Raw genomic sequence first — 24,376 nt, 5'->3', positions numbered from 1 at the left:
TCCCACCTCTACCAGCCACACCTGCAGCCTTTAGTTACCACTCAGTTAATCCCTATCAGAAGATCAATTCACTGATTGGGTTAAGGTTCCCACAACCCAATCATTTCCTCTCTGAACCTTCTTGCATTGTCTCACATGTGAGCTTTTGGGTGACACATCACATCCAAACCATAACACTTTTTATTATGAATTAACACAGTTGCTATAATAGAATTAGAATTGCAATGCTAATAATAATATGACTTTTAAGGCTGAATTTTAAACCTTTTTTGAGGCAATATTTCCAAATACTAAATAAATGTGTATTTGGTAATGAATATTGACCATCTCAGGTCACCAGAGAAAGCTAAGTTTAGAAGAAAAAGCAAATCTCACAGATGAACTCAGGCTCCATGTTTTCAAGAGTATTTTCATTTGTTTCTCCCTGATAATTAGCATAATTTGATGCAGTCAAGTTGGATTTCAAATAAATGTATATAGGCTATTAGATTGCCTGATTTGTTTCTACCTAGGCTGAACATATCATGCATTTTTTTTTGTTCAGAAAAATCAAATTTTCTGCCAGCCTGAGTTATGGATGGATAACGTCAGTTCCCTCTGGTGCATAGACTTTATGATTTGGGTGTTATTTTTCTTCTTGGATGGCATCTATGTGATCCAATATCATTTTTTAAGAAATCCAAATACTCAAGGAACTTGAGTCTAAGTTTAATCCAAGCTGCTTATTTTGGAATCCCTGCCCCCACCCCACACCAGTAGGCAATAGGTCTTGGAGTTTTTTGTTTTTGTTTTTTTTCCTTTGCCTTATTTGTTCAAATAAGTTTTTATTAATAGTAAAAAAAATGTGCTTTTTTTTTAGACTTCACTTTTTACAAGAAATTTTAAGTTACATAAAAATTGAGTGGAAAGTGCAGAGAGCTCTCATATAAACTCTCACTCTACCTCTTTCCCTACTCCTGTCCTACGGTTTATATTTTGTGTTAATATGGTATATTTACTACAATTGATAAAACACTATTGATACATTATTATTAGCTAAAATCCACAGTTCACAATAGGGTTGACTCTTGGTGTTGTACATTCTGTGGGTTTTGACAAGTGTGGGATGACATGTATCCCCATGATGGTATCATACAGAAATTTCACTGCCTTAAAAAATCCTCCGTGCTCTATCTATTCATCTCTCCCCTGACCCCAGACCTCGACAACTACTGATCTTTTTTACTGTTTACATAGTTTTGCCTTACTCTGTAGATTTTTAACCAAATATGTACAGCAGGGAACAGTTCAGTAAGGGTGGTATCAGAGAAGCAAAACAAAAAGATTGAATGATTAACCATAAAAACAATTCAATTACAGGATGAAAACTACATTATTTACACAGGCAGTAGATGCTTCTTTTTTTTTCAACTAATATTAATTGAAGCCATACCATGTCTCCACAGTGTTTAGGTGCTAGAGATAACAGTAGTAATCAGAGTTTCTTCCTTCATAGAGTATACATTCCAATTGAGGGGTAAAAGAGAAGGTAAAAGAAAACTTTTTTAAAGGCCAAGAAAAAAGTTCAAACAAATTATTATTTATTCAGTACTTCTCAGAAGGACGATGGAAAAATGCATGGCTATGCCATCAAATGACAGATGCAGACAGTAGTTAGGGAAGGCTTCTCTCAGGAAATGATATTTGAGCTAAGGGTCAAGAGATGAAGCACCAACCTACACAAGGGAAGAATATTCATTTACAATGTCCCAGAGAAGGAAACAGGCTTGAACTGACTGAAGGAAAAAAGTCAATGTGGCCAGTGAAAATGGAGCAGAAGAGAACATGTAGGGGTGAAGCTGCAGAGGCAGTGAGGCTGGAAGAAGCAGGTAAGGTTGAGAAAGCAGGTTAGATCAGAAATGACCCTGCAGAGCTGTATTTAGGGGGGTTAATTTTATTTCAATGTGAAGCCACTAGAGAATTTTGAACATGAAAAATGATCTATGTTTTTAAATGATCACCCTGGATCTATAGAGTATCTTAGGAGGCCTCTTTAAAATAAATGTAAACCCTAATACACCAAGAGCATTAAAGATGTTGACCAATACAGTGCAAATCCTAAAAAGTAAAAATGGTGTTCCTACTTTCAAAGCCAATACCATCCTTATCTGCATCTCCCCCTACCCACCTTTGGCTCCCCAAAAAGAGATATCCAGTAGACATATTAATAGTGTTTTCAATCACTTCTGCCAGACACTGAGGTTGCCATTGGCATAGGGAAATTTATACTCAATTCCCTACCATAATGAGAAATCGTGTGCTCAAGTACCCTAAATGAAGACTTCATGAGAAGTAATTTTGCTTTCCACAGTAGCCTTCTGTTTTAAATTTTGGAAAATCATGCTCTGCCTGCAAATACAACTTGCCTTTTAAAACTACAGATGAGAAAAAGGCTAATATTCAGATTTGCCTTTAGCAGATAAAACTAAAAAGAACACCATCAGACACTTGGTATATGCAACAACAATTGCCAGCCAGAGTCCAGGTGCTTTTCTGCTTCTTACAGGCCAAGCTGCAGGGGCCTGGCTCCCCTCTCAACGAATGATTTTCTTTCTTAGCTTACAAGAGAATAAGTGATTTCTGCTGTCTGTCTCTATGGCAACTAGTACCCTAATTTCACCTCTTAGATGGCAATTATACCTATTCACTGAACGGCTTTCAATCCCTACTCTCATGATGAAAAAATTGATTTCATGAAAAATGAGATACAGGCAATAGGTGAACTTTTCCCACAGCAATCCTGGAATACAGTCAGGCACTTAGGGGCAGAATGTGCTCTGTGGATGTTTTTCTTTTTCATTTATAAAATGTTTATCCCAAATGTCTTTCTTCTAGTTAGTTTTCAATAATAAGATATTAGTCTTTTCTTCCTCAAAATTTATTTCTATTCAGTTATAAAATGGGTCACCTTCATTGTAAAGAGTTTGGTGAATACAAAAAAGTAGATAAAAGCAGGTACAAGAAAATAAAATTCTCTCTCCTCCTACAAAAATAATCACTATTAATGTCTTGCTAGCATTTTAGGAACACATACATATAAATACAATTTAAATTCCAATGTGCCTATTTTTTTGGTAACCAGAGGTTTTCACAAAACACATTATGAGTTGTTTCCATATCATTAAATATTCTTCAAACACATTATTTTGATGGCTTCAAAGGAATCCATTATATGGATTACTATATTTTATTGAACTAATTCTTCTATGTTGACATTATTAAAAATAAATATTTATGCATGTCTACTGTCTTAGAATAAATCCAAGGAAAGAAAATATATATAGATCAAATAAATATTTTAAACTGTACTGTCAAATGTTTCTTTAAAAAATATATATCAGTTTATTTTCCCACTAGAAGTAGATGGACAGAAGCATACATTTCCTTAACTTTTTGATCAGATGTACCTTTCAAAGATAAAACATGATGAAGGTTAAATATGTTTCAAATTTTCATTTTTTTCTTGGAGGGGGGATTTCTTGTTCACCTCTGTTGTCCTTTAATATTAATTCTCCCCTTTTTCTCAGTAACAGAAAAGACAACTGCTGTTGTTTGGACCTAGAAATGTTCCCTGAAAAGCTCATGTTTTGAAAGCATAATTCCCAATTCAGGAAGGTTCAGAGGTGGGGCTTTTAGGCAATGTTTAGGGCTCTGACTTCATCAATGGATTAAGCCATTTGATGGATTAATAATTTGAATGAACTAATGAATAGTACTATAGGCTAGTGGGGCATGGCTGGAAGAAGTAGATCACTTAGGGACATGGTCTTGGATGATATCTGTCCCTGTCCCTGGCTTTCTTTCTCTCTCTCCCTTTCCCCTCCCCTCCCCTCCCCTTCCCTCCTGTCATCTCCTCCTCCTCCTCCTCTTTTTCCTCCTCCTTCTCCTCCTCCTCCTCCTCTTCTTCTCTTCTTCTTCTTTTCCTTTCTCTCTCTCTCCCCCCTCTCTCTCCCTCTCCTTCTCCTTCTCCCTCTCTCCCTCTCCTCCCCCGACAGCAGCTTTTCTCCACCACACCCATCCACCATGATGTTCTGCCTCACCTCACGCCCAGAGCAAGAGTCAGCTAACCATGGACTGAACCTCTGAAACTATGAGCCCCAAATAAACTTTTCCTCTTCTAAGTTGTTCTTGTCAGTGATGGAAAGTTAGTGTTAATCAACACAACTTTTAGCTATATAGCCCCTTGAAAGGAGATTTCCCATTCTCTCTTGCAAATAAGCATGGCCTTGTGTCAGCTCTAGATTAAAGAAAGGTAATCAAACTCGATCTTTTATTTCCAAGAAATATCCTTTCAGGAAGCAGATGTGCCCTTCTTCTCCTTATCATTTCTAATGGCTGGAATGCAGATGTTATGTTTGGAGCTCCAGTACCATTTTGTACTGTAAGAATAAGGATTATACCATAGGGATAGTGGGATGACAAACTAGAAGGTGGGGTTCCTAAGATTTATAAATGTTGCCCTGGATAATTGATCTCCAGATTGTTATGTGGAAGAATAACACTGTGTTTTAAAGATATTATTGGGTTGCATTTTTTGTATCATGTGCCTGAACTTAATCTTGATTGACAAAAGATTTTTACCCATCTTTTTTATTAATTTGTATGTGTTCCTTTTATTTTAAGTGTATTTATACTTTATTTGGAATATATGTTACAAATTTTTCCCAGTTTGTCATTTGCTCCTAAATTTTGTTTAGGAGACACAAAAACATAGTTATTCTCAAATCTACTTATAACATAGATTTCATAATATATTCAGAAAAATCAGGTAATATAGACCGAATATAGGTTATATTACTATAGAATCTCATTAGAGAATATTCAGAAATAGAGACCCACATGTCTTTTGTCCTAACCATCGTAAGGCAGCTGTGAGACATAAATTTATTCCTATAAATATTCAAATGAATTGCATATTTCAGGCTAAAGTCCTTCAGATGATGGGGTGTATTATTTTTGAGAATTTGTTAAATATTTTATTCTTTTCTAAAGCAGAGATTCTCCATTTATGATGTGGGGTAGGGTGGGGACTCTAGGTTCAAGAAATTTTCTGAGAGGTCTCCACTATGATTTAATGGAAAGTGAGTGGGCCAGCTCCAGTTGCCACCTCAATCCATGTTTTAAAGGTAGTCACTCTGTGCTAGTCGTTGGAGTTCCTCAAAAGAACCTCTGCTTTTAGGGAGTTTTCATACACAGACAAGAAATAAAGAGTTACAGTTTCCTACCTGATCATAAGCAGCCAGCATCTTTTTCTGCACATCTGGAATTGCACCTAGAGCCTCCAGGTATGGAAAGCTGTCTTTCATCACAAGAGAGACTGAGGGAGTATTGTCACTGGTGATGAGCCGAGAGGACAAGGTTAACAGGCACTGCTTCAGATTGGCAGTTGGAGGGAGTCCACACAGTTCCTTAATGGACACTATCGCATTCTATGAGGAATAAAAAAAAATTGAATCATACAACTTGCCACATGGCCCATTACCCTCAGCCCACCCAGGTTGACACACAAGTATATTCATAAAAAGACATGTATACTTTTTGGCACACTAAATTATAACTAACCAAAAAATGTAATATGCACAAGGATAACAGAGCTAATTCACATTATATACTCCTCATCTTTCTCAGTTTTTATTATCTGCTACAAATATGTGACAAAAGCAAAAGAGATTGTGACAAGGTTGCACAGTGTTTTCAAAATGAGTACTAGACTGGTCACACAAACTAGCACCAGATAGTTATGAACATCTTCTTTGATTTGTATTTTGATTATCAGGAGAACATGTCAGTGAATACTGGATGGTATCTTCTTTGGGCTTTTCCCCTCAAGGTAGCAGCTGTTATTGGTCAACAGCCTCCCCTGGACTGTCAATGGCATTCCTTTGTCATCTCATCAGAATGGCACACACATGCATGAACACACACATATACACACAGAGAAAATGCATTTCATGTACACATACATTTGTCCATGTTTCAGTCTTTTAAAACAATTTTGAAATAGAAATTATGACTATTTTACATTTATTAACAGTTACATTTATCTAACCTATTAACTGTCTCAGGAATTTAGTGACAATGATGGTATTCATTTTTTCTATCAATTAGGCTCCAGGTAACCCTTAATCCAAAATACTTTTTGTTAAGATATATAAATTATCAACACTAATTGGAAAAAACTTATAACCAACTCTTTTTAATATATTGTCTAAATATATACTATATAAAGATATATTTTAATAAGTATATAGAAATAAAATCTACTTCTAATATTTACGGTTATATAGAGAAATGACTCATAACTAATCTAATACAAGTATTTACAATAACATTAAAGTTATGTCTGAAAATGTTATGTAGAAGATGCTGATATTTTGAGCCTATTTTTAAAAGAATGGCTAAGGCAACCCATCTCTAGTCAGATAGTCACAATCTATCTATTTACATGTGATTTATGTACAATATTATTTTCCACCACTTTGGCTATTTAAAATCTATTTTGAGCCTATCCCAGAATGTCTCAGTGAAGTAATATAAAAATAAAGTTTTCACTGAGTCATGGGTTTGTAGTTCTACATTATGTGAATTGTAATGGGTTTTGGTATTAAGATTTAAAGTCTAACGTTGCTATTTATTAACTGTGCTATTTGCGAAATCACTTAACCTCTTATTTATTTGCTATCTTGGAAGTAAGGATTTTTTGTGAGAATTATAATCAAAATGTTAGCTAAAGGAATAAAGTGAATTAAATGATATTCACTTGCACAATGCAAGTAATTTATAAGTATTTGTTGTTTGATTGCTTCTCAATAACACTATCCTAGAATAAATATATTAAATAGTATGAAAAAAGTTCACAACTCTCTCTTATTATGTGCATTAGTGAACAGAAGGAAACCCATCCATTGAATTTCTTCACATTAAAGCTGGACAATTTCTATACACTCTCATTTAATTCTCCAAATAACCCTGGTGTATAAGCATAACTAATTTTCTTATCTTATACAGAGAAAACTGATGATCAGAGACTTGAAATAATTTTCTTAAGATCACAGGGATAGATTTAATCCAGAATCTATGTTCTTCAAATTAAGCCACATTTCTAAGAGAAGGTTAATACCATCTTCAATAAGTTTAAGTGCTAAATATCTTTAGTGTATAATAGAATTGTTATGTGTTTGTTTTTTCTTGTGGAAAATAATTCATTATTGTTGTTATACATTTAAACATTTGAAACAATAAATATAATAGGCATTTTATTTGTTTTATATGACTTCAAGTTCTCTTCCATACTCATATCTGTAAATATTTTACATATATACTTGTAATTGCTATGGGTTTGTATATATAATATTTAATATATTACACATATTTTATATTCTAATTTTTCACCTCGTTTCCTGTATATATTCCCACATATCAATTCTATTATATACTAAAGATATTTAATATATATACAGCATTTGCTATATTGATACTGCATTAACTGACTTAGGTCAAGTCAGACATACCAGAGCACTTATAATTAGAAACAAAGGGTACATTTGCTTTATCGTATTTATAGTTTAGTGGTACACAGGCTTATACAACATTTGTGATCATTTTATTTATTTATTTATTTTTTGCAAATCATGTCATTAGTAAAGCACAATGTTCACTGGTAAGAAAATAGTAGGGATGAGTAGGGAAGAACAAGAGAATTTGGGATTTTTCTCCTACCTGCATATTTTCTCTCATATCTATGGCTTCTCGTAAGGGATGCACTGCAATTTTGAAGATGTCATCTATGGTTTTAAGACCGATATTCCTGAGCATGGTATATTCTCGAACTTTCTTCCCCATTCTCACTGAAAGGCTGCGCTTCTGTGCCTTTCCTCCTCCACTTCGATTAGTTATTGCTATGTGGACAAAAAGGGTGACGTGCTCCATGATGTCACCCACAAAGGAGCGCAAGGGAACATGCCGATATCCAGGCTGCAAACATTCAAAGGGTATTGTATATTGTCCTATAAACTCATCCCCAATGTAGTCATCATCAAGGACAACAAAACGGATCATGGCTAGCTCAGGAAGGTTCACTTGAAACTCAAACGTTTCATCGAAAATAGGGTTATCACTGTTTTGCTGTACAGTTTTAGTTCTTTGTTCAGAGCAGTCTGCAGGAATTCCATGGATCTCTATACAAACATAGGGATCTATGACATCCCCTTTGGCACAAGCTCCCTTGGGCTTTGGGAAATTCTGACCGCTGATGATCTTGATGTGAAGAGCCAGAGGAGACACCCCAGGTACAATGCCCTTTGTATTTGCACTGAAGTAAGATATTTCATCTCGCATGACTGATGGCCTTAGAACATAACCACATCCTCCATTTTGAAGAAACCAGCCTGTGTGAAGATCCATCATTGGACCTGGAGTCTGAAAATTCATTGCTACAATCTGACAGCCACAATTCCAAAAGTCCTGTGGATTCAAGTTACTGGAATCGATCCTCATGGCACTTGGATATATTCTTGATAAGAACTTCTTGTTATAATTTACAAAATCCTCTGGATATTCATTTGCAATTCGGCTGGCCTCTGTCTCACTAAATGAGCAAATTTCCCAATAGTTTTGGCTTTTCATAGACACTTCAAAGTCCCTGTACTGAACAGATTTACAAATAGATACCAAATCAGAGAGCTCCTTACAGAGCCAAATTTGTTTCTGCTCACCATTGTAATCTACTGACATCCTTCGAGACATTTCAGCTTCTTCATCTTCATCTGTTACTTCTCCTTCTAACACATCGGAATCAGAAGGCAATTTCTTTCCTTTCACAATGATCATTCTTTTTAGTTTTTCTGGTGATGGGAGGTAGGATTCTGATGGCAAAGGTGCTTCAGTATAGAGTTTATCGCCAAAGACTTTTTTCATCTGTTCAACCATTACCTTCTGCTGTGGTAGGGAGCAGTGATTCCCCAAGCAAAGAATGAGAGGGTACTCAGAAGCAATAAAGGCAAATTTATTTATCACCTCTATGACACTTCGAAAGGAGACGTGTGATGTCATGTTGTTTCGATTACACAGGATTGGTTCATTGTCTGAACCATCACTTACATCCAGTTCAACACTTCGACAGCCCATTTTCAAAGCTCTAACATATCCATTGACATCAGCTGGTCCCCTGAACTGGTCTTCTATGAGATAGGTGTTATGAGAGGCATTGATATAGTAGTGAGATAAGGGTTGGGTCATATCTTGGGCAACCTTCTTTTGCTCAGGATCAAAAATGTCACACTCTGGTGACAATAAATACTGGGTAAAGCCATCAATTGCAAGAAACCCTTTTTGACGTCCCTCTTCAGAAAGTTCATATCTCTTAATGATGTCTAAGCACATATCCTCAGTAATATGGGCGACTCCTTGCTCAGCTTCTAAAAAAAGCATTAGGTCATTGGCATCCAAATATTCTTTGTTTTTAGATATCTGTACAAGTAAGAAATATACTTCTGGCCTGGTGCAAAGTTCACAAAAAGCTTCACAAAATTCCTCTTCTGTCACTCGGGTGGTTAGTTTTTCTTTGCTTTTCTGGATTTCTTTAAACTTTAACCTGATCTTGGATTCCTTCAGGGTAGGGTTGAGCTGTTTTATTAACTCTACAGAGGTGTCTTCCAACATAATCCCATTCCCATCAACATCTGCCGCTTCAAACACCGTTTTCAACCACATGAACCTTGGGGTGTTCTGATTGCCCTCCATAAAATCAAGGGGTTGCTTACTACGAGAAACCAGGTATCGTAATCCAGACACCCAGATGTTTGCTACATCTGCTGAATTGGCAACTAAGTCCAGAGACTCATAGTTCTCCCCATGGAGTATAGAAAAAGCGCAGTCCTCGCAAATCTGGTCAGCAAGGCCATTGTTCCTAAACGTTTCTGTGTTCTTGCCCAGTCTGATCTCTTTTATGGCAGAAATATCAAGCTTAGCTTTCTCAAGGTCCTTCTTGGATGGTTCCCAGCGAAGAGCTTGGAGGTCTGTGTCCAGAGTAAAGAAGCGGTTATAGATGCGGGAGTTGGGCCGGACTTTCTTCAGTTCACAGCCGGCTTGCATGAAGCTGATGCAGTCATGTGCACTGCTGATCTTCTTTTCCGATGGCATGCTGCTGAAGGATACTGTTTTCTTTCTTCCTCCACATTTTTGGTTTGAAGGATCCTGTAAAACAATTTTAGAAGAATCAATCACTCTCCTTTAGAAAACAGACAAATTCATTGCCATTCTACAGACTCCTCAAACTCCACTCAAGCAGGGTGATTGCTTGAACAGAAGCCAGCCTAAAATTTACCTTTTTACTATTTCAGAAAAGAGAAATTGCAAAGAGAATTGATATTATTAGGCTCTAAAAGAAACTACTTTTTCAAATACCTGTGTGTCCTTTGAATCAAAACAAGTATTAAGTACAAATCACTGTTATTTATTTGAGCAGATTTCTTAAGAACCTCTACCAACAGGACATCAAACTTCACCCATTAGACTAGTACATCTTAAGTAGGTAAAATATGTCTCGTGGCTGTTTCATTCTTGAGAGTATTTAGGCTTCCTTGTCTATTGCCCTTCCTAATATATAGATCCAGTCTTCTGAATATCCCTAAGTACAGGATGATAGATTTCATCTTAGTCTTCTGTCACTGACAATTCATTTACATTGACTATCTGACCAATACCATTTAAAATTGAATTCTTATTTTCATGTCCTCTGTTTAGACTATACATTCAATTGAACAATATTCCCAAATACATTATTGATTCAAATTGTTCTCCTAGTAACAAATTTCCCATAAAGCACTTTAATTCACGTTTACAGTACCCAATTGTACAAGCACACCAGAGAGGCAGTGAAGAGTCTGAAGGGCATTGTCTGTTCTTAAGGCAAAAGTAACTTGTCTCAAGTGTCGATTGTTCCACTCACTAGATATCTAACCGTTGAGTAAGTCTCGGAATGTAATTTCTGCTTTTCAAATGGAAATTAGTAATCCTTACATATAATACAGTGTTATTAGGCAACTCAAAAGAGAAAATACTCGTGATTATTCTCTGTAAACTCTTATGTGCTTATAAGATTTATTCTTTTGGAAGGGAGCAAAGTAGGTCTTCATATACCTGCCACTATAGCACCATCAGCAGACACTGGCTAGGATATTGGGAGTTAGCAAGAAGTTAATTCATTCTTGACTTCTGACTATTCTTCAGCGATCAATTGAAAATATTTTTAGAACAGCCACATGATATTACCTGTTTCCAACACCAAAAAGTATAATCAAGTATAACCAAAGTGGTCTGGACCATCTCCTTCACTAGCATTCTTTTAAAACGGATAGAATCTCTTCTCTGGGGCATTATTTCATTGGTATTGCCCTTAATCCTGCCTATCCTGTGATTCGAGAAAGGCAGGGTGATTTATTATTCAATTGGTTAAAACCCTGCTTGTGAAAAGGAAACACAATTTGCTTTAGTTATGGGATGTTGGTGGGATGATTTATGAACTAAACTATGTATCAGATCTTCAAGTGACAAAGATATAAATTACCCAATTTAGATTACAGAATATTGCCTCTTGGTGCCCCAGCATTTGACAACTTAGCTCTTGTTTTTCCATAGATTTGCTATTTTTAATTATCCCACAGTAGTCAATTTCCTCATCCTTAAGTTAAAAAACAACTATAAATCTTCAGCTGCTTATACATGCATGCTCTATTAGGACACATTAAATTTGTCATGACCTACACACACAGAAATATCAGATGCTGTATGTATTTTTCCACACCATCATAGCAGACACCTAATGGCACTGCTGAGATGGGATTAATCTACCAAGTAAAACAAAGAAGGAAACTGTGAATTGCAATGGTAAATTTGACTGTGACACAGCTTTTAAAACTAACCACTTGACTTGCCATTTATGCTAATGAGAAAGAATTTTTAAAATATTTTTATGTAAGAAGATCTTGTTCCAAATAGAATTATTGTCAGCAGAGTCATAAAGCCTCCGGTAGTTCCTAAAAAACCAACAATGGGTTGCTAGTGCTTCCCAAAATGCACATATGGCTCCTCTGTTCCTAGCACCCCATTGCACTAGCCTTCTCCACTGTCTGACACTCTGCTCTTGACTCAGGCACTGCTTACTTATGAGAACAAAACTTCTGCTGTCGAAATAGATTTCTCTTATAAGCCTCTCTTCTTTGTGATGATATCTCCTTAAATCAACACTTACCCTCCTAATAAGCCTTCAAAAGATAAATGTTTTCTATCAAGTCTGTGAAAGAATCTACCTGCCACATGAAGCTTATTGCTTATTGCTTGCCTTGACCTACAATTCCTACATGATATAAAACTTATCCCCAAATGCCTTAAAATTGGAATCTGTGGAAAAGATGCAATTCTTAAGTTATCATCTCACAAAGGACAAAATCCAAAGTTATTACAAACTGAGTTAAAAACTGGCCAAAGCATGTGTGAACAAGTAATTAGCTAGTCTGCTGATGACTGGAGCCAAGAGTATATTAAAATATGCTGGAAATGGTTCAGAACTCTGATAGTTCTCTAGTTTGGGATTCAAAGCAATCATACATCTATTCTCTTGATAGTTATGCTATACCCTGGCTTTGACAGGTTAGGAAGAGAGAGATGGAAATGGTGTTTCAGTGGACAGAAAGATGGAAGACCCCAAACCTCCTTCTTCACAACCATGTCCTCCTTGCCAGAGCACCTGCACTCTACACCTGTATGCCCCTCAAGAAGCTTATGGCAGATTTGTGGTATGGAAGGGACTGTTAATGTAAAGAGACTGAAAAAATAAAGTATTGGTGTCAGGATGACCTTAGGCCAGAGCCTAAGCAACTCCATTTTAAAAACTCCAGTTTGAAAACTCCAGTCTCATTAGGCGCACCTAACAGAACCCTCCAGTATGGCCTCAGACAAGTTACTTCCTCTCACCCTGATAAATGGAGTGAAGCCTCTGGCAGGCTGTCCTCGCCTGGTAAGAGGAAAAGGCGAGAAGATCAGGTATTTCTGACCTCAGGTTAAATGATGTCATGGAGAAATCCAGTGGTAGCTGATAAGGACTGAAAGGAGGGCCAACATTTAGTATAAATAGTAGAGCTAATGAACAGGGATTCAACCAGCCAAAACAAAGATGCACTCAAGCCTGATGAGGAACTGGACTGACATCCCATCACTTGTCACAGTTTTTCCTGATCCTCAGCATGATCCTCAAGGCTCTCAAACTCTATGGCCTCATCTGGACCTTGGTGAGAGCCACAACTTCTCCCTACAACCCTCTCCTCAACCGGTCGTCCACTCCACACCAGGAAAGACCTGCCTTGGTTCCAGACCTGATCTCCACGGTCTGAGTGAATATACATCTGCTGGACTTAAATACTAAGGCTTAAGACTTTTGATCTGACATTTGAACTTAGCATACAGAGGGAGTGTCTGCCATTAGCCTTTCATGATTAAGTGTGTTTGCAGTGCTTAGAATTAATCTAGAATTGTTTGCTGTGAATTGATTATGTCTATTGCAGTGCTTAGCATTAAGGATGGTTGTTTTCTTGATTAAGAACCTATAGACTGAAATTGTATTGAGTAATTTGAGTGAATAAAGCATTGAAAGGGACAGAAGCACATGGGCATTCTTTATTTCTCCCCCTCGACTGCATACATCACAATTTTGCCCCCTTGTGACAGTTGGTTATAGATCTTCCTTGTTAATAAATACAAAAAAAATAAATGAGAGTAGATCCATTGCGAGTACTACATATTGGGTAGAGGGATACTTTGGACATGTTCCAAGAGAGACTAGGTTTATTATCAGTTCAGGTGTGCACTCTAAGTTTCTAGCTAATTAGACGTTTGAATTGATTCCAATGGTCATGACATCCATCTTGGTGATTTTTTACAAAGTAAGAAATTTTTCAATTTTTTTTCAAACTAACTTTCCTCACTCTGAATGAAAGTGATAGACTGAGTAGCCCATCCCCTGCCCTCACTCCTTCCCTGGAATTTCCCCTAGAGCAGTGCACAAGAAAAACACTTCATATTAGGATGAATAGCACATTCGGATGCCTTTGTCCCCTCAGTTCATGTTTGGCTTCATATCCTAGTGGAGTACAAGAATTAGTCAGATAGCAAACTCAATCCTTTCTATTCTTATCAGTCTGTGTTTAAGTTTTCAAAGTATCATTTCCCACCAAGGGATAATGTTTAAACAAGTTAAAAAAAACACAAATTTAACACACTGATTTTATATTATTACTGAACATCTTCAGATAATATTTCACACTTTGGGTCTATTAAATTAAATTAATATTTAAAAGAACTTAACCATTAGAATCAAGAAGAGTCTCATAAACTATTTGTTATGGTTTGGATATGAGGTATCCTCCAAAATCTCATGTGTGAGACAATGAAAGAAGGTTAAGAGGAGAAGTGATTGGGTTCTGAGAGCCTTAACCCAATCAGTGAATTAACAGAAACTGAAGGCAGATAGGGTGGGGCTACTGGGGGTGGGTCCTTGGGGGCTTGTCTTTGGGGTATATATTTTGTATCCAGAGAATGGAATCTTTGTTTCCTAATTATCATGTGAGCCACTTCATCACACTCTTCTGCCATGATATTCTGCCTCAGCTTGAGTCTGGAGGAATGGAGCCAGCTGTCTATGGAAAACCTCTGAAACTGTGAGACCCCCAAATTAACTTTTTCTCCTTTAATTATTCTTATCAGGTCTTTTAGTTATAGGAGTGAAAATGCTAATTAAAACACTAAAGCAAGAGACAAATGTTTTACTCATTTGTTAAAATAAGACCAGACATTGATTCATATATCAGCAATATTTCTAGTATAATCATTCTATATTTATATGTGTGTGATTTTTTTAAATTTATTTTTTATTTTTTTATTTTTTGGGGTACTGGGGGTTTAACTCAGGGGCTCTCGACCACTGAACCACATCCATAGCCCTATTTTGTATTTTATTTAGAGACAGGGTCTTGCTGAGTTGCTTAACACCTTACTTTTGCTGGCTTTGAACTTGTGATCCTCCTGCCTCAGCCTCCTGAGCCACTGGGATTACAGGTGTGCACAAACACACCCAGTTCATCATGTTATCATTTTTAATATATTCATACTCTCATGCTATGAGGGCTGATTTTTAATCTTAGGAATCATTTTAAATTTTTAGGGTAAAATGGCCAAATACTCTTCTAATTTTTTTTCATTATTTTCTACAACATGGTTGTTTATCCACTATTAGTAATAGAATACCAATAATGATTAAATGAGACTCCTTATTAAATAACAATAAAGATTTTCAGCTGTTTAAACATATTATTAAACCAAGATTGAAAAAATATTTACATAAGCTAAATTAATAAACCAGCTTCTATAAATTCCCATTGACATTTGCTATCTGAGACTAATGATGTTGGACATGCTGCAAATCCCCTAAGAAAACCCAAAAAACAAAATCATTTTTCTTCACAACACTCTGATAAGCCCCAGAGAAACTGTTCATTCAGCACAAGCACAACTTTGGGTCTCATTCAAGAAAATAATAACTTATTTCATAATAATTTCAGGGGAAAAGTATACTGAAGTAACAAAAATGTGAATCCACTTAATGCTATACAAGTGTACATTTAAAATCAGTTAATGTGGTAAATTTTATGTTTTGCATTCTTTAGTACACACACGCATTCAAGTATACTGAAACATTAAGCAAATATTAAAAGGAGTAAAAGAAATACCATGCTCAAGTTTTCCTACCTCTGGCTTGATGAGCATGTTTAAACATCTGTAATGTCATCACATATTCTTTTTATTGTTTGGCAAGTTCTTTTTAAGTAAGGAGTTCATAGATGATTCTTTGCTAAAAACAGAGCAAATTTAGAAAATCTTAAAAGAACAGAAATCAAAAACACCAGTTGTCAAGTTCTGATTAGAAAAAATCTTAGTTTCATGAGACAAATCTCATGAGATAGAAATATCACCAATTGAGATGTGAAATATCAGAGGAGGTGACACTGAAGGAGGAACTAAGTTTACTTTCAGCTGCGATAGATTTTAGATGACTCTGGGCCATCTAGGTGGAGATATCCAGCCAGTAGTCAAAGCTCCAGGCTTTGAGAAGAGCTGAGAGCAAAGGGTTCCAAGAGAGAAGCAGAGCAGCCACAAAGTCCTGTGGTGGGAACAAAGGCCAGAATGGCTGTGGTATAATGAGCAAGGGATAGATTGGCTCCAAAGGAGACTGGAGCAACAAGCAGAATCAGGGAGTCATAATCCAGGGAGGACTATCTTAAAAAATGGTGGCTTTACTGACTCAGATTGGTGATTGAAGAATAGAATTCAGTCCTGACACATACATTTTCCTTGTCCAGTGTACTTATGCCCAGATACACACCCAAGTTCAGCAATTAGTGTAGAGAAAACCTATCCTCCCACACAAGGCCTAACACCTCACACAAAAATCAAGGAGCTGGGGGGAAATGGGATCATCACTGTGCCCATGGCCTTCAAGTTTCAGATAAGGACGGTTGCAACAGTACAATCATACCATTAATTCCACATTGATATTTCCAAAGTTATTTTTCTATGCTGAACTCAAATTACTTAATACAGAGTTACAAACAGGTGATGCAACTTAGTTATGGTTAACAACATATGACCATCCAATGTCACTGTGGACATCCTGATACCACCAATGAAAAGTAGCTGAAGCCTGACACAATTCTGTGGGTCAGGACTCTCTCTGATGACTCCCTAAGTTGAACTGATAAGAAGATGAATAGCCATTTTGTTATCTATAAACAACACATTCATTCTTTGTACTGTAAGTCAACAGAACTAAAGGCAATTCGACTTAATGGAATACACTAAAGCCTTCTTTAAGAATGTAACATCATCCCAAAATAAATACTGTGATGGGGGGGATACTAATTAAAATATAGGTATCTGGTAGTCCTCTAAATGTTGTATGTCTTCTCTTAAATAATTCTATCTTGAAAACAAAAAAATAATAATAATTGATGTTATACAAGCTAGCTGGGAATGGAGTATAGAAAGAACATTTCAGGGTGGTTTCCCAGTACCACTGATTTGTTTAACGGGGGATGCTTCCCTGGTGCTATATCTCACTGCAATCATTAGGAAATGACACTCTGACTAGAAGTGATTATCTCTAGCTCTTCTGTGTGGTATCTACCTATTTAAGCTGACTCTTAGCACATAAGTCCTGTGTTATTTCAAATGCCATATTCACTGGTGCAAAGATTCATTGTGCCTCTACTAGGTGCTACGCTTCTCACAAGTGATTTGTTCTTTAATAAATCACAAATCCCAACACTAATGCTGCCAGGAATAAATGCGTCCTCTGGATCACTCTTTTTTAAAAAATTTTTTGTAGCTGTAGATGAACAGAATGCCTTTATTTTGTTTGTTTATATGTTGTGCTGAGGATTGACCCAGCGCCTCACATGTGCTAGGCAAACCCTCTACCACTGAGCCACCACCCAGCCCTGCATCACTCTTTTAATGTAGGGCTTTTTACAGCTGATGAAATTATTAAATTGAATAATGACAAAATCATCAAATTTAATAATTAGAGAAAATTGTATAGAAAATGTGTCTAAGTAAACAACAAAAATAGCTTTAAATAATGTTAAGGATATTTGTGAACTAAGACCGCAAAGGAACATAAAAAGCTGGTGAGGCGTATTAAAAAGTACTAGAGTAATTACATGTACTTAAGTGAGATCTTTAGCATGAAGGCTATTATTGAGATACTCAAAACCATACAACTATCAAATAAAGTACTGAAGTGTTCCAAACTTATACATATGATCTTAGGAAAAATAATTTTTAACACTTTGTCATTTAACAAGAAAATGAAAGTAACTTCCACATGGAACTTCACTGTAATTTCATGTCATGGAAAAGATCTTAAATTAGGCAGCTCTATCTGGGACTCTGACTATTCCCATATATACTAGAAAGACCTTGCTACCAACAGAGCAAGCACTTTTCAGAGCTTGCTGCAGGGATCCAGGAGATGGCATCCTTGGGTTGGGGCACACCACCACCATTCTGTTCCCATGCTCACAGGGCAACTGCTGATTGACTGGAAAGCATAGCTTTAACCAGAATGGCACTAGATTTTCATAGGCTAATAGTTCTCTAATGTCCCCTAACATAATTTGAAGAGTAAAATCAGCCTTACAAGCTACCTTCTATCATTGCCTTTTTTAAGAAATGTTTAGTTATAGATGAATACAATATCTTTATTTTGTCTATTTATTTTTATGTGGTGCTGAGGATCAGATCCAGTGCCTTATATGTGCAAGGCAAGCACTCTGCACTGAGCCACAACCCCAGTCCTATCAATGCCATTTTTAAGATAAGATTATTTTATCCTTCTCTAGACCATGTTTGTCACAGTTTAGACTGCTGTTTGGGGTTGAAATTTTTTTAACAAATGGAAAGAAACAAACACAAATAAGTGGTGAGAATAATAGTAAAGGATACCAAAATATCTTCTTGAGTCCCAAATTAGGAAACACTATATCCTCATTTATATTTGTGAAATGCTATTTATTGAATATCTGCAAACTACTTTAATGTTTATTCAACAACAAGGAGTAAAGGTGAGAACTATCCCCCTTCTTCTATATTCCTTCATCTCTATGATACATTAGAAACAAGATTATTAAAAATATAATGAAAATTGCTGAGTTTTCAATATAGATCAACCCTTACAGGTAGAATCAAAGTCCATTGCACTTATATGATTTTTTTTCTTTTCTCAAAAGAAAAATTAATTTCATGGACATGAGGGGACCTGGCTAGAAGAAACAAGGTAGAGACAGCTTTGGAAGCTAATGTCTCCAGACACCCGATTTATTCCATTGTTCATTGATTTCTGCCATTTCTATTTTCCCCACAGCATTAGGAAACAAAGCCTGCAATTGTTTATTGTGAAACCTCACGGACCAGTAGGCTTTCTATTCTCAACTCTTCTTTCTTCTCAAGTCCATAAGCATAGTTACTCTTTTTATGGTATTACTGCTTTTATGGAAAAGACCTTAATTCTCACTCTGATCTTACCAATCTCCTTTTGCATCCTTCACAATCCACTACCCATAACACATTTATGAGACATTAACATTTCCAGTCAACTTGACCTTTTTCACAGATCCAACTGCTACATGCAATGTATACTTTTGTTAGTACTGTGCCTTAGCAGCACCAATATGAACAGAATGTGGGAGACATCAGAAGCTCATCTGACAATTATTCATTGGCTTCTGAGGCGTGACTTGCTGCTACCTGTCCTGTTCCTCCAAGACAGATGTCCTCCTCATGCTCAAAAACACTGCATTTAAAATTAATCGGTAGCCTGTGCCACTCTTAGCAGAGGTGCCAAGAACCAAGTGGGCTTGGAGACTGAGATATGATTGTGTTCTTCCTCAGGAGACCTCTGCACAGCAGGACACATGAATCCTGAGCCAGCACTGACTTTATTGTTTCTGGTATGAGGATTAATTGAAGGTGACTTTTTATAGAAAACAGAATGTCATGTCTCTTTTAAAAAGTCCATAATGATGAATATATAACTGTATATTTTAATACCTACATTGCTAATATATATCTTTTGATGCATTATTATAGAGATTAAATGTAAGACTTAAATTATTTCATAGGTATGAATATATAACATAATGCTTAATTAGAGCCTTTATCAGAAATTGATAGGTAGGCCTTAAAATCTAGGCATAATTTTACTTTTCATTCTAAATAATATTACATATTTAATAAAATACTTTTTTAAAATCAAAATATCACAGGAATGAAACATTATTAAATAGAGTTCATTTTACAAATGTTTCTGAGAAAAATTCCATTTCCCTCTATATGCTAAATAGCTAATTTACAGAATAGTTTTCCCTTCATTGAGACTTTTCAATTTTTAATGGTAATATTTACCCTCAAATATGAGACACCAATATACTATTTACATTGATTTTAGTCACTGGAATTTAAACATATTCTTGAGTTATTGACATTTGAATAAAACATATTTAAAACTGAAAAGAAAATGCCCAATATGCTTCAAACTATGTGAATTCTACTATTTGTCATAGAGTATTATTGGAGCTGAGTTTCAGAAATAGATGTTATAAGAAAATAAGCTAATAATTTACAATTATGCTAACTTAAGTAGAAATAAGAAATATAATCAGCCTTGCTTTAGGAGCATATAATTTTCATTAATGACATAAAATTTGAACAATTCCTTCCAGAAAATCGTAGTTCTCTGTATAACATTTGGTAAAGACAAGATTCCAGATCATATGTGTTCCAATCAAAGATATAAAATATAAAACTACCAGTGGTATTTCTTAGAGAATCAGCAGTGTTGGCACAATAGACAAATGCAGATTTGCATTTTAGGGAAAAAAATACTAACAGAATATTTTAAAACAGTAATTTTACTTTTATTTTGTAAATGTGTGTGACTTTGGACAAGGAGATTCAATTCCAATTCTATTAAAGCCTGGTTCTATTCAAACTTAAGAAATATGATATAGAGCAACTAAGAATAGAGTAGGGAGGAAGAGCAGGAAGAAAAGATTGACATTAAACAGAGGCACGAGATGGGAGGGAAAGAGAGAGAAAAGTGGAATTGCATGGAAATGGAAAGAGACCCTCATTGTTATAAAAAACTACATAAAAGAGGTTGTGAGGGGAATTGGAAGAAAAATAAGGAGAGAAATAAATTACAGTAGATGGGATAGAAAGAGAAGATGGGGGGGAGGGGGATAGTAGAGGATAGGAAAGGTAGCAGAATACATCAGTCACTAGTATGGCATTATGTAAAAATGTGAATGTGTAACCTATGTGATTCTGCAATCTGTATTTGGGGTAAAAATGGGAGTTCATAACTCACTTGAAACTATTGTTCGAAGTATGATATGTCAAGAGCTTTGTAATGTTGTGAACAACCAATAAAAAAAAGACAAAAAAAAAAGAAATATGATATAGTCTGAACCCATCTTTCTCTAGACTTAGAGAAGTCTAGTCTACTATTTAATAAATAGGCGTGTACCTTAAAATAGACCTTTTCTTGAACTTTCATTAAGTCTTTACAGATTCTAAAGCTAAAGTATTTTAAATTACCCAATTCAATATTTCTTCTGTACTTCTTAAAAGCAATGTCTAAGCTTTCTATAACAGATCTCTGAACATATATAAAGTAGAATATCGATTCTCTTGACCCAACTGCTATGTACAAACACATTGTTAATATTTTTTCTCTTATGATGAAAACAGAATATGTTGTTTGGGGCTAGTTGCCTTAGGGATATAAAAGCTTTGGATTAAATGCTCAACTTGACTTGAACATCAAGATGAATCTGATTAAAGGTTTCAAGTTTTACTCATAACTTCCGGAATGGTTTAAAATCATCTAACTCTTTAATCCTGATTGCATTACCTCTGATTAACTGAACATCAGCATCTGTCCGTGTGCAAGGAACAGATGGCAGATCTCAGGGAATGAATATTCTCAGCACAGAAACTCCTTTAGGGTGAATTCTCCCTTCCCCCAATTTGATACTCAGTGAAGGCTCCATGGTCAAATTGGGAGAAAAAAAAATCCATTCCTCTTTATTAGGAAGCTATGTAGGGAAAGTTTTTATTTGAGATAATAAAACTTGAAGCCCATAGTATCATACTGATAGAAATTACTAAAATAATTAAATTCCTTCTCCCAAAGCATTGGTTTAGGGATTAATAAATTTTAGTCACCATCACCACCTATTTGTGTGACATTGTGCCAAGCACAGTTCTGTGTTTCATTTTTCTTTGCCAAAAACAGCATAATAACTCCTAGCCTAATTCATAGTTTCATGTCAAGGATAAAAGGAAATGAAGCATGCTAAAGCATTTAGAAACACATAGACCACCATGTGGTGAAGTTCCAAAATAGCAAGTTACAGATATATCTCAGTTGTGAATAAAAGTAAAATAAAGCAATGTATTAAAAGAACAACAAATTCTTCAAAAAGTCAGGGTTATTTCAGGAATGTAAGAATGAATCGACATTAGGCAATTCATCAATGTAATTCAATAAATTAATAGGTCAAACAGAAACGTTATACAATAACTATGACTTCCCCCAGACCTTTGATAAAATACAGCATCAATTTTTAAAAAATTCTCAGTATGCTAGGAAAAGAAGAAAATTTTCTTAACATGATCAATAACATTTTAGAATACTAAGAAAAACATGTTACCAATTGGTAAAGATTAAGAAGCATTCTCATTGTAATCAAAACCAAAACCAGACAAAAGTCTACTACTTATTTACTCAATATTTAAGCATGACTTTGAATAGTGAAGCCAAAGCAATGAGATAAAAATGAAAATACAAGTGTAAAATATGGTAAAGGAAATGATAGAACATAATTATTTGTAAATACCATAATTATGTTTAAATAAAATTCAAAAATATCAATTGAAAAGATTATAAGAATTAATAAAAGTATAGTGTTAAAATACAAATAGAAAAATTAATAGCCATCTTATATACCAACCAGTTTTTGAATATGACAGAGGTGAGTGGGGTGAGAAGAATCGCATTAAAATTAACCACAGATCTATATACAAGTCAAGAGTACACTTAACAAAATATGTGCAAAACTTATATACAGATTTTTATTTCACTTAAAGCTGAAAAAGAAAGACTAAATAAAAGCACAAAAACTTATTAGAGATATAATATTGCAAAAAATTCAAAGTTTGTATTAATTAGTAGACAAATGCAATAAAATAGTAATGAAAATCCCAGTAGAATTGTTTCAATTCTATTGAAGGGGCATTTTAAGTAACAAAGGAAAGAATATATAATTCAATTATTAGTGTTTAAAAATCATTATTCATTTGAATAAAACTAGATTTATGCTTTGTGTCAGGTAAAATAACTTCAGATGGATTAACAGTTAAATAACACATAGAAGTACTAGAATAAATGTTAAAGGTATATTTGTATAGTTTTAGGTTGGAGAAAACCTTTTCTTAATAAATACATCAAAGCCAGAAGCCATGAAGGGAAAGACTGATACATCTGTTCACATAAAAACTTAAAATTATGTCTAAATTTATTTTTTAAATGTCATACTAGAGGGCTGGGGATATGGCTCAGTTGGTAGAGTGCTTGCCTTTCATGCACAAGGCCCTGAATTCAATCTTTAGCACCAAAAAAAGGAAAGAAAGAAAGAAAGAAAGAAAGAAAGAAAGAAAGAAAGAAAGAAAGAAAGAAAGAAAGAAAGAAAGGAAGGAAGGAAGAAAGAGAGAAAGAAAGGAAGAAAGAAAAAGGCATACTAGAAAAAATAAAATTGAGCTGTTACTTAATTTACAAAAAGTGTTCACAAACTAACTTAGAAAATATAATTTCACAAAATCATACAGCTGTTTAGAAAATATAAGAAAAGATGCTCAAACACAAATCATTATATATACACTTATCTATACAAATAAAATTATTTTTGCCTATTGGATTATCAAAGCTATAAAATGTGAAGTTGTAGAAAAATGGGAATTTTCAAAACAATGGTATGTTGAATATAAACTGTTACAACTTTTCTGAAAGGCAATATGGTAATGTTTGAAAATACTAAAAATGAGTCTACTTTGATCCAGCAATATAATTTTTAAGAATTTAATAAAATTTTTAAGTAAATACTTAAATGGGTAAAGATATAAGTACAAGATGATTCAGTTTCATCCTTTATAATTTTTTAAAAGAATAAATTAATAAACTAAACATACATACACAATAAGGATCTACAAAATAAATTATGGTACAATCTGAAATAGTATTCTGTGGATCCCTTATGATGGATGACATAGATGTATAATCTTAAAATGGGTACTGTGTGTATGTATGTACATGTATGTACTTTAAAAGTAGGTAACAAAAGAATACTATATATTATGAAATCTCATTATTTATGACCAGTCTGGCAGCTTGTTTATAACTAGTAATAGCTGTTGTCTCTGGGGGAGAGGAAGTAAAATTATGGAATTTTTTTCTCTGTATTGCTCAAATTAGTTCAAATTAGCATATATTAATATATATTATGAGAAAAATATTTAAAATGTTTCTATATTAAAAACAATTTTAAACAGTCCTATAATTACTTCATTAAAGATCAGAAATATGAATATTGTAAAGATGTCTGCATTTCTATGACCCATTTGAGACATAACTAAAATAGCTAAAATGTCAAAATGTGTGCCTATTTTTAAT

General features: G+C 34.9%; 1 protein-coding gene across 5 annotated transcripts in view; it reads right to left on the bottom strand.

The window, feature by feature from the left end:
• The window catches only part of Plcl1 (phospholipase C like 1 (inactive)), a 334,782-nt gene that overhangs the window by 53,290 nt on the left and 257,116 nt on the right, over positions 1-24,376 (bottom strand). For all 5 annotated transcript variants that reach the window (XR_013424222.1, XM_078017801.1, XM_078017800.1 and 2 more), the window contains 2 exons: positions 7,759-10,233; positions 5,265-5,468 (listed from right to left, as the gene is read on the bottom strand). Coding sequence is in view for 4 of the 5 variants with exons in the window: in XM_078017801.1 (XP_077873927.1) it covers positions 5,265-5,468; positions 7,759-10,233 (2,679 nt within the window). In the remaining variant the exon portion in view is untranslated. The remainder of the gene's footprint in view (positions 1-5,264; positions 5,469-7,758; positions 10,234-24,376) is intronic.

This window comes from Ictidomys tridecemlineatus, chromosome 7 (assembly GCF_052094955.1).
Source record: "Ictidomys tridecemlineatus isolate mIctTri1 chromosome 7, mIctTri1.hap1, whole genome shotgun sequence".
In the NCBI taxonomy this organism is placed as follows: domain Eukaryota; kingdom Metazoa; phylum Chordata; class Mammalia; order Rodentia; family Sciuridae; genus Ictidomys; species Ictidomys tridecemlineatus.
This window is presented reverse-complemented; position numbering and strand designations above follow the sequence as displayed.